Source organism: Myxine glutinosa, chromosome 5, assembly GCF_964187855.1.
Source record: "Myxine glutinosa chromosome 5, kmMyxGlut1.1, whole genome shotgun sequence".
NCBI lineage: Eukaryota > Metazoa > Chordata > Myxini > Myxiniformes > Myxinidae > Myxine > Myxine glutinosa.
The window spans coordinates 36,588,761-36,600,839 of record NC_136265.1 but is presented as its reverse complement, the minus strand read 5'-3'; the positions used below and the strand labels follow the sequence as shown (position 1 = coordinate 36,600,839).

General features: G+C 45.7%; 2 protein-coding genes across 3 annotated transcripts in view; both read left to right on the top strand.

Annotated features, from left to right (window-relative positions):
* DHRS12 (dehydrogenase/reductase 12) overlaps nucleotides 1–12,079 on the top strand; it is a 275,332-nt gene that overhangs the window by 225,607 nt on the left and 37,646 nt on the right. The gene's annotated exons all lie outside the window — the stretch shown is intronic.
* The window catches only part of ZRSR2 (zinc finger CCCH-type, RNA binding motif and serine/arginine rich 2), a 39,568-nt gene that overhangs the window by 26,942 nt on the left and 547 nt on the right, over nucleotides 1–12,079 (top strand). For both annotated transcript variants that reach the window (XM_068117359.2, XM_068117358.2), the window contains exon 11: nucleotides 1,411–3,001. In XM_068117359.2, the coding sequence (XP_067973460.1) occupies nucleotides 1,411–3,001 (1,591 nt within the window). The remainder of the gene's footprint in view (nucleotides 1–1,410; nucleotides 3,002–12,079) is intronic.

Here is a 12,079-nt window from a genome sequence, read left to right as displayed (position 1 = left end):
CTCCAAAATTGAACCGGTTAAACAGCATTTTTGAATTCAGCACCCTCGAATTATCCTAAAAAACTTGTTTAATCACTTTTAACACGAAATGCTTCCAACATTTTATATAAGCACAAATTCTCAAATTTTTACTTGTATATAAATAATTTGCATCAAAAGTGCATTGTGACTTTTTTTGTCACGTTTTGTGACATTTGTGACTTTTTACAACTGACTCCTAAAGTGAATGGTAAACAAATGAGTTTTCCACATCTTTATGATAACGTCTTTTTTTTTTCCTCCATATGTTCTAGGCGCTCTTCCGTGGCATTATCACCAATAATACCTTTGCTCCACACAAGCCTTTTCGTCGTGTTTTTATGCCTCTGCTCCCGAAGGTGGCCGGAGGCATTATGTTTTTGGGTTGTCCGTCGTCCATCCGTCCACACAGGCTAAACCTCGTTTTTCTCAGAAACCACGTCGGATTGTGACAAAACTTTCAGGGTGAAAGTGACACCCATGCAGAATGTTATGATAATTGTGACGTCATAGGTCACGTGATATGGCAGCCATCTTGGATTAAACACAAATAATTTAAAAAATATTCTTGGAAACCGCTGAATGGAAAATTTTGAAACTTGGCACATTGTCAAGTACTCCCAATGGGGAACAAAAGCATGATAATGATGACATCATCGGTGAAGTGGTCTCCCAGCTACAAATGTTTTCATTGAATGCCTTATCCTAAAAATCTGAAATTGCATGCACATGATCGGACTCATTTGTATTGAGATATTTAAATTATGACATCATCAGGCACATGGTTTGGCAGCCATATTGGATTTAAGGAAAATATTAAATAATTATACCTCTGAAACCACTCACCCTATCGATGCAAAATTTTACAAATGTCATTTGACACCGTTGTTGCATATAGTTTGAAAATGACAACGTCGTAGGTCACGTGATTTGGCAGCCATCTTGGATAGAAAAACAAATCTTATCCGATCAACACGAAACTTCACAAATGTGATCCCCTACCCATACATATGCATAGTGTACATTTTTGATGTCATGTCACGTGGTTTGGCAGCCAAACGAGGTTGAAAGCCGATGTTTAAAAAAATCCTTTCTCTAAAACCGCTTCACCTATCGATGTGAAACCTGTCATGTCTAGTAAAAATGTGATACTTGAGAACAGCTGAAGGGACTTAAACGAAACTTGTTTATTTTTAGGACGGTGAACGAGGGCATCTATCCATTGTCATGGGCAGGGACTACGTGGAGGCATATTGGCAACACAGTCGCATTGCTCTAGTTTTTAATATGATGACATTATTAATAATCTTGCATTGCTGGTTACATATTCTTTCCGAATTTCAAATGTATCTTTTCTTGCTAACATCTGCCTGTTTATTTTTACGTCCTTAGGACTTTTTGGCCGACAGCGCTGCCCCAAAGGCAAGAACTGCAATTTTCTTCACGTGTTCAGGAACCCCAGCAACGACTTTTGGGAAGCAGATCATGACATAAATCCTGTTTCACCAACATCAAAAAATACTGCGTCTGGATTTTCAGACAGTTCTAAGGGTCACAGATCACTAGACCGAGAGAGATCATCTCGGGATTGGTGGCTGCGCAGTCGTCGGCGCTCAAGGAGTAGAGAAATGTTAAGGAATTTGAGGCAACGAGGTAGAGAAAAGTTGGCAAGGAGTTGGCGGCCAAGAGGTAGGGAAAGGTCGCCAAGGAGCCAGCGATCAAGAAGTAGGGATAGGTCTCCAAGGAGCCGGCGGTCAAGAAGTAGGGAGAGGTCTCCAAGGAGCCGGCAGTCAAGAGGTAGGGAGAGGTCGCCAAGGAGCAGGCGATCAAGAAGTAGGGAGAGGACTCCAAGGAGCCGGCGGTCAATAAATAGGGACAGATCACCAAGGAGCCGGCAGCAAAGAAGTGGGGAGAGGTTACCACAAGGCCAGAGATTGGGAAGTGGGGAGAGGTCTCCACGAGGTCATAGATCAAGAAGTGGGGAGAGGTCTCCACGAGGTCGTAGATCAAGAAGTGGGGAGAGGTCTCCACGAAGCCGAAGATCAAGAAGTGGGGAGAGGTCTCCACGGGACCGACAATCGAGAAGTGGTGAGAAGTCACCACTGGCCCGACAATCGAGAAGTGTTGAGAGGTCACCACGGAGCCGGCGTCCGAGAAGTGGGGAGAGGTCGCCATGGAGTCGGCGATCAAAAAGTGTGGAGAGGTCGCCACGGAGCTGGCGATCAGGAAGTGTGGAGAGGTCACCACGGAGCCGGCGTCCGAAAAGTGGGGAGAGGTCGCCATGGAGTCGGCGATCAAAAAGTGTGGAGAGGTCGCCACGGAGCTGGCGATCAGGAAGTGTGGAGAGGTCACCACGGAGCCGGCGATCAAGAAGTGGGAAGAGGTCACCACGGAGCCGGCGATCAAGAAGTGGGGAGAGGTCACCACGAAGCCGGCGATCGAGAAGTGGGGAACGATCACCAATAAGTTTAAGATCGAGCTGCAAAGACACTTCAGTCCAAAACTGGAGGTTTCAAAGTAAAGAAAATTCTGCAGTTTTGCAGTCAGCCGAAGATTACAAGTCAATGAGCAAGGGACGCTCACCAAGCTGCCATGGATCAGATGGCAAAACCAGTCCTTCCAGTGAAATTCAAGAATCACTTTTGGATCAAACAGAGAGTCTCCTTGAGCACAGAATGACTTGCAAATATGCCATGGGGCAAGATGGGGGCAAGGTCAAAAAAAGAAAGAAAGAAAAAAAAGAAAAGAAGAAGAAACAAAAAAAGAAAAAGAAGGCTAATAGAGAGAGTCGGGATGAGCACAAGAAGAAGAAGCTGCTGTGCAGTGAAAAGCTCAAATCAAACGACAAAGGAGAAGGGGTGGTGGGACATGGGGAAGGAAACATTGATGAGGGAACAGAGGAAGGCGAAGGAGTCAAATCCAACCACGTTACCTTTTCGGATAACGAAAGAAATGGAGATTGCAAGCAAGCAACAACTATCAGGTATGCTTTTCTGGAAGTACGAGTCATGAATCTCATGTTTGTGTATCATTTTGAAGTGCCAAACGTGACCTGATTTGCAAGAACAGGGTCGAATGGTAGAAATATGATGTGTCCAAACATTTATCCTGTGTTAAATTCACCTAGGATCAATCTGGGCATGAGGTTTCATTAGAGCAAACTGAATGGAGAGTGAATGTTGTCCAAAATTTCACACTCGCCTCGAAGTTTTTCGAATCTCGGCCCAGCTATAAACTGGCATCCCGGTGTTTCACCGCCTGGGTGAATCATCAATGTGTGTACGTACTGTTCCTTGGATGGACGTTAAACTGGCGTTCTGTCTGCCGTCTTTGGCAGAGAGTCGGTGAGCTATTGCCACAGCTTCCCCTGGCCCACCCCCAGATCCCCCTCCCCAAAAACGTGGGAATAATTGTGGCCATGAGATAAGATTTCCTTTCATTAATCAGGCAGTTCCCAATAATATAATTTGTCACTTAAAAGCAGACACACCGAATGTCTTCAAGGTGGTACAGTCGAGTTGCAAGTATAAACTGAAAAGTTTCCTCTGGAGGGAAACATAAAGAAGGCTATAATTTGGAATGCTTTCTCAAATATAGATCATCATTACATATGGATTTGTGTTTTGAGGACACAGCGGAAGTTGTAAAAGAGAAGTAAAACGACAACTGTGTTGAGTCCAATGTGGACCTGCTTGCTTAAGGACATCAAAAACCCCACACTACTTTTTGAAGAGGTATACCATCTTACTATAATTCACCAAATGTCCGTCCGTTCTTCGAAGGTACCGCAAAAACGGCTCAACCGATCGCAACAATATTTTGGGTGGGTATTCCTGGGACCCCTGGGAGTAACAACAACAACAACAACATGCATTTTAAGGCCATTTTCCCGACGAGAGCGGGGGTTAGCCTTGCGGTCCCCATGACAATCTTCTCCATCTTGCCCTATTTTCTGCATCTCTCCTTGTTAACCCCCTTGCCCGCATTTCTTCTTCCACCATCTTTAGCCAAGTCTTTCTCGGTCTTCCCCGTCCGTCCTCTACTTCCTTCTACAATCATTTCCATCACTCTTCTCAACCAGTCACTTTCATCCTTCCTCAACACATGACCAAACCATCTCAACCTGTTCCTCTTCACAGCATCAATCACAGGCTCTATTCCCATCATTTTTCGCAATTCATCATTTGTCTTCCTCTCTCTCAACGATACTGCGCACATCCATCGAACCATTCGCATTTCCACCCTTTCCAACCTTCGTTGCTGCTCTACGTTCATTACCCATGTCCCGCTCCCATAAATCATAACACTTCTCACACATGCAGCATACACCTTTCCCTTCAGCTTCAACGACACTCCCCTCCTCATCAGCACGCCACTCAGTTCCCGAAACTTCTTCCATGCACATCTCACTCCAGCAACCGTTGCCGAGTCTGATCCACCTTCTCCATTCAGCATGTCTCCGAGGTAGCAAAATGTTTTCACACTTTCCAGCTTCACGCCGTCTCCAAGATCCAACTCAACATTTCCTCCATCTGCAGCTCCCTCTGTGCACACCTTACACTTGAATGTAGCTGCCACACTGGTTAATGACCCTCTCAGACCACTACATTTTTGATGAACCCACTCAGCGCACATTGTACATTGAATGGCGTTCACTCCGACGCCCTTCCTGCACACAGCACAGGGCCACTTCCCAGTTCTTTCCACCTCACCACATGCTTTACCACTTGCCATCACCTTCGTCTTTCCGATATTCACCTTCAGACCTTTTGTCTCCATACATTCCTTCCACTTGTTCATCTTTTCCTTCAGTCCATCCATACTTTCCGCAATCAACACCAGATCATCTGCATACAACAACTCCCACGGTAAACCCTCCTTTACGTTCTGAGCCAGCACCTCCATCACAGCTACAAATAGTAGTGGACTTAGTACCGACCCCCGATGCACTCCCACCTTCACCTCAAACTCACCACTGTTCCCGTCCTTCGTCCTTACAGCTGTGCACGCTCTTTTGTACATTACCATCACTACTCTGATCAACCATTCCTCCACTCCTAACTTCCTCATTGCACATGTCAATACTTTGCGTGGAACCCTATCGAATGCTTTCTCCAGATCAACAAACCCAAGAAACAACTTCTTCCTCGTCTCCATGTACTTCTCCAGCAACTGCCTCACAATAAAAAGCGCGTCTGTCGTTCCTCTTCCTGGCATAAATCCAAACTGCATTTTGTCGATCTTCACTTTCTTCCTTATCCTCCTCTCCAACACCCTTTCCAATACCTTCATTCCATGCTCCAATAATTTTATCGCTCGGTACGAGCCACGCTCTCGGGGGTCACCTTTCCCCTTGTATAGAGGGACGAGGGTACTCAGTTCTCAATCCACTGGAATGCGGCCTTCTTTCACCGCCAGCTTACAGATCTCTGTCATTCTCTTCACACCCCAACTTCCTGCTGCCTTCAACATATCTCCCAAAACTCCCGTCGGCCCTCCCGCTTTTCTACTCTTCATTGCTTTTATCGCTTCCTCAACTTCCTTCTCAGTTATCTTCTCTGCCGGTCCTAAAACTGGGTTACTCTCTATGTTGCCATCCCATTCATGCTCTGTATTCAACAGCATTTCCATATATCTTTTCTATCTTCATTTAATTCCATCTGGGTCCACAACGATTTGTCCCACTTCATCCTTCAAGCAACTCACCCCCATCACACCACACCTCTCTTTCGCTATCTGCTTTGCAATCCTGAATACTGCTCTCTGACCCTCTTCCGAATCCAAGCGTTCTCTGAACATTTTCCTACATGCCTCCTGCGCCTTTGTTACCTCTTTCTTTGCAGCCTTCTTGGCCGCCTTATAACTTTCATGCTCTGCTGTTTCTGCTCCCGTACCCTTCGCCTTCTGCCACTCCTTGAACTTCTTCCTCTTCTCGTCAATCCTCTTTCCAACTTCATCATCCCACCACCATGTTTCCGAGTGCCTCGGTGATCCTTTTGTCCATCCACATACCTCACCAACGGCTCCCAACAGACCAGCTTTCATTGACATCCAACCACTTTCAAGTTCAACCACATCATCCTCTACCCTACTCAGCCTCTCTTTGAATGCCTCCCTTACTGTCACCTCTTTCAACCTCCACACCTTCATTCTCGGTTGGTACTTCACCCGCCGAGCTCTCCTCGGACCTTTCACCCTTATGTCGCAGACAACCAAGTGGTGCTGTGAAACAGCCTCCTCACCCGGGATCACCTTTGTGTCCCGGAGGTGCCCCTCGGTTATCGTCGACCCACCTGACGTGTATGTAACAATCTTATTATCCTCTTTCTGGAACTGAGTATTACAAATCAGCTCCATCAGCAAACTCCAAAATCCTTTCACCTTCTCCATTTCTCACACCATATCCGTAACCGCCATGAACTCCCTCAAAACCATCCATACTCCTTCCCACATGTCCATTTAGGTCTCCTCCTACCACAACAACTTCCTCATCTTTCACGTTTTCCATCAGCTTCTCTATCGCACACCAGAACTTGTCCTCTTCATCGCTCCGACCAACCTGCGGAGCATGTCCCGAGATGACGTTCACCAAGAGCTTTCCAATCATCATTTTCACCATCATCAACCTATCACTTACTCTATTCACACTCACCACACTGTCTACAAACTCCTCAGAAAACAGGACATCAACACCATTCACGCCCTCCAGGCACCCTTGCCACACAAACTTGTATTTCTGTCCCTGCCTACCCTTCACCATTCTCACACCACTTCCCTTCCATCTCGTCTCTTGCACACAACATATGTCCACTCTTCTTCTGACCACTACTTCCACCACTTCTCCTGATCTCCCTGTCATTGTGCCTACATTCCATGTCCCAAACCTCAGAAACCGATCTCCACTTCGGGCTGTACCCTGCCCGTATGTAGTTGTAATTGTCATGGTTCTCTTTTTGAGGCAATGTTTTTATGGCCGGATGCCCTTCCTGACGCCAACCCTCTTAGTCGTCTCTTACGACACGCAGGGATATGGTGTACCTATTCTAATCCAGGGTACACACTGGGAAACGTTTAAAACATGGAAATTCTGGGGGGCGTGGGGGGGGGGGCATCACGGCTCTGGGGGCCCCGTCAGCACCACACCACGTCGGCCCGGTCAGCACCACACCACGTCGGCCCGGTCAGCACCACACCACGCCTGCCCGGTCAGCACCACACCACGCCTGCCCGTTCAGCACCACACCACGTCTGCCTGGTCAGCACCAAACCACGGCGGCCCGGTCAGCACCACATCATGGCAGCCCGGTCAGCACCACACCACGTCGGCCGACGGCCATCATTGCTCAGCACCACACCACGTCGGCCCGGTCAGCACCACACCACGGCGGCCCGGTCAGCACCACACCACGTCGGGAGTAAAAGTAAAATAGGAGTACCTGGGATATACCTGGGATACCAGGGATACCTGGGAGTAAAATAGGCTATATTGTTTTTACAAGTTTTCCAGTTTTCCAAACACGATGGAATAATATTTACTGATATGAACAGTGATGTGGCTTTTATTGAAATTCTACAAATACTGTTTATTCTACGTACCAGGAGAGAGTAGATCGACTCCTGACGAATTCTTCCGAAATAAACGTGCGGCTCTGAAGTAACATGGCAGCGTGTGCAAAGCGATTGAGAAATAGGTGTAGCGGCCGCTTCCGTGTTACAGATTCGGCGCGCACTCTTCACACATAAACGTGCGACTGAGAAAGGCGTGTAGCGGCTGCTTCCGTTTTGCAGAATTCAATCTTTTTTCAAAATGGGCGCCATGTACTGTTTAGATTTTGATGATTTACGTGTGATATGATTCAACGGATGTTTATATGAATCAACAACAACAACAACAACAACATGCATTTTAAAGGCCATTTTCCGTGCTAGAGCGGGGGTTAGCCTAAGGATGTTTATGCTAGCCTAAGGGTTAGGATGTTTATATGAATCGTTTAAAATAAAAAAAGCCTTCAATTTCTGATATTTTGCCTTTTCATTTGGGCATCCCAATTGAAGCCCCGCCCTTGGGGCGGGTACCGTTGCTAGTTTTATAAACTAGCTTCTTCATAAATATGATTTCTAGGAAGAAAATGCACACGATAAAGGGATGGAATTATATTATTGATATAAAAGTCGGGCATGTCCAATTATAAAATGTTCGCTGCATGAATGGCATGGGAGAATTCAGGAATTGCTGTTGTTTCAGCAGGGAATAATGGAGGCAATTGGGTGGGTCAAGTCATTGCATTTAAGGTTCAAATTGGTGAAATATGGTTCAGACTGTATTAAGTTGATAAGTCCATCTCAACCTGACTTGCTTCACCTTCATGGGATCACCATTTACACAATGGTAGAGTCAATACTTCCTCGTCAAAACATCTATATAACGAGAACGGCACTCGGTAGGGAGCATACCTCCGCCCAGGCTGAATCAGTTCACGTTTTGTATTCCACTGATAGGTCGGACCGTGATCCGGACCTGAACCAAAATCGAATTGGCTTATTCTTATCGCTGAACCAACCAACCCACCCACCTAGTTTTGTCATCTGTCGTCCACAACTTTTTGAAATATCGTGCTATATATCGTTTTTGGCCCTATCACTCAATGGTGAAGAATCGCTTTAAAAAGTTCTCTGATCCAGATTTGAATCTTCACCAAAATTGAATCAGTTCTTCCTTGTCACACACCCAACCTGTCTGCCAAAGTTTCATCCTAATCTGTCCACAACTTTTTGAGATATCATGCTATATATTGTCGGTTTTAGCCCTATCACTCAATGGTGAAGAATCACTTAAAAATTATCTAATTCGGATTCAAATCTTCGCCAAAATTGAATCGGTTCTTCCTTGTCACACACCCAACCTGTCCACCATGTTTTGTCTGAATCCATCCATAACTTTTTGAGATATCCTGTTCACAAACAGACACGGGTGAAAACATAACCTCCATCCAGCTTCGGTGGCAGAGGTAATAAAATAATGCTAGTGCATGTCCGTATGTTTCATCTACTCCGAAATAATTTGTCCAAAGAAGCAGAAACTTTCAGGGAATAATGAGGGCACCCTGAAGTTGTGCATCATGTGCAAGTTTCATTAAATTCCATCAAGTTGAATAAAATGAATGAATGATCGTTTTAAGGCCATTTTCCCCGCTAGAGCGGGGGTTGGCCTTGCGGGCCCCATGACAATCATGGTTCCGTTTGAGGCAATGGTTTTATGGCCGGATGCCCTTCCTTGCGCCACAATTCCATCACGTTATGAGAAAAAAATTGCCCATCTTGGCATTTTCTTCCTTGGGCGAGGGAAGGGGAGTGGGGGAGGAGGGGTATATGCACATAAGCAGTATGCACATTTTCACTTCATTTACATAACCCGGGTTAACTTTCTTTTTGGGAGCAGTTGAGCCAGCGCTCTGCTGCCCATACACCGCCCAAAATAGAGGGATGTGTCGGAAGAACATGTTGCATGCTTGGAACAAGGTCGCCTGTAGGGTGGGTACTCTGCTATGGAATTAATAATCGGACAATAACATTATCTACCCCTCCCCCTGGTGGCTCCTGTCGGCATGGATGCTTCTCGTTAAAATAATGATTTGAGGAACCTTAAAACAAACAAGCGTTACGCCTCGGTCCCCCGTCGGGGAAGTGATGAGTTGACAAAGTGGAAGACGCAGAAAACATGCTATGATATGATATTTTGCTCACAAGGTTCAGACATACATGGAGGCGGCCATCTTGGATTTTGACGTGGCGACCCAATTTTCAATAGCGTTCTTCCTTATGCCGAGCTACACCCACACACCAGATTAGAAGTTGGTACTTCGCTTATTTTTCAAGATATTCATCTCACAAGGTTCAGACATATATATGGTGGCGGCCATCTTGGATTTTGACGTGGCTACCCAATTTTAAACAGCGTTCTTGCTTGTGCCTAGATACACCCACACACCAGATTAGAAGTTGGAACTTCGCTTATTTTTCAAGATATTTCGCTCACAAGGTTCAGACATATATATGGTGGCGGCCATCTTGGATTTTGACGTGGCGACCCAATTTTCAATGGCGTTCTTCCTTGTGCCTAGATACACCGACACACCATATTAGAAGTTGGGTACTTTGCTTATTTTTCAAGATATTTCGCTCACAAGGTTCAGACATATATATGGTGGCGGCCATCTTGGATTTTGACGTGGCGACCCAATTTTCAATAGCGTTCTTCCTTATGCCGAGCTACACCCACACACCAGATTAGAAGTTGGTACTTCGCTTATTTTTCAAGATATTCATCTCACAAGGTTCAGACATATATATGGTGGTGGCCATCTTGGATTTTGACGTGGCTACCCAATTTTAAACAGCGTTCTTGCTTGTGCCTAGATACACCCACACACCAGATTAGAAGTTGGGTACTTCGCTTATTTTTCAAGATATTTCGCTCACAAGGTTCAGACATATATATGGTGGCGGCCATCTTGAATTTTGACGTGGCGACCCAATTTTAAACAGCGTTCTTGCTTGTGCCTAGATACACCCACACACCAGATTAGAAGTTGGGTACTTCGCTTATTTTTCAAGATATTTCGCTCACAAGGTTCAGACATATATATGGTGGCGGCCATCTTGAATTTTGACGTGGCGACCCAATTTTAAACAGCGTTCTTGCTTGTGCCTAGATACACCCACACACCAGATTAGAAGTTGGTACTTCGCTTATTTTTCAAGATATTCATCTCACAAGGTTCAGACATATATATGGTGGCGGCCATCTTGGATTTTGACGTGGCTACCCAATTTTAAACAGCGTTCTTGCTTGTGCCTAGATACACCCACACACCAGATTAGAAGTTGGGTACTTCGCTTATTTTTCAAGATATTTCGCTCACAAGGTTCAGACATATATATGGTGGCGGCCATCTTGAATTTTGACGTGGCGACCCAATTTTCAATAGCGTTCTTCCTTATGCCGAGCTACACCCACACACCAGATTAGAAGTTGGAACTTCGCTTATTTTTCAAGATATTTCACTCACAAGGTTCAGACATATATATGGTGGCGGCCATCTTGGATTTTGACGTGGCGACCCAATTTTCAATAGCGTTCTTACTTATGCCGAGCTACACCCACACACCAGATTAGAAGTTGGAACTTCGCTTATTTTTCAAGATATTTCACTCACAAGGTTCAGACATATATATATGGTGGCGGCCATCTTGGATTTTGACGTGGCGACCCAATTTTCAATGGCGTTCTTCCTTGTGCCTAGATACACCGACACACCATATTAGAAGTTGGTACTTCGCTTATTTTTCAAGATATTTCGCTCACAAGGTTCAGACATATATATGGTGGCGGCCATCTTGGATTTTGACGTGGCGACCCAATTTTCAATAGCGTTCTTCCTTATGCCGAGATACACCCACACACTAGATTAGAAGTTGGTACTTCGCTTATTTTTCAAGATATTCATCTCACAAGGTTCAGACATACATGGCGGCGGCCATCTTGGATTTTGACGTGGCGACCCAATTTTCAATAGCGTTCTTCCTTATGCCGAGATACACCCACACACCAAATTAGAAGTTGGTACTTCGCTTATTTTTCAAGATATTCATCTCACAAGGTTCAGACATACATGGCGGTGGCCATCTTGGATTTTGACGTGGCGACCCAATTTTAAACAGCCTTCTTGCTTGTGCCTAGATACACCCACACACCAGATTAGAAGTTGGTACTTCGCTTATTTTTCGAGATATTTCGCTCACAAGGTTCAGACATACATGGCATCAGACATACATGGCGGCGGCCATCTTGGATTTTGACGTGGGTTGCGCCCACACACCAAATTCGAATGCAGTCCTTCGCTTACGCACGCACACACGCCCACACGCACACACGGATGGACGGACGGACACAGGGGAAAACCATCGTCCCCCTTTCGCTCCGCGGTGCGACGGGGGACAATAAACGGCTTCAAAGCATTGGACATGGCAGACGATTTGGCACCGATTGCACTTTGGTACA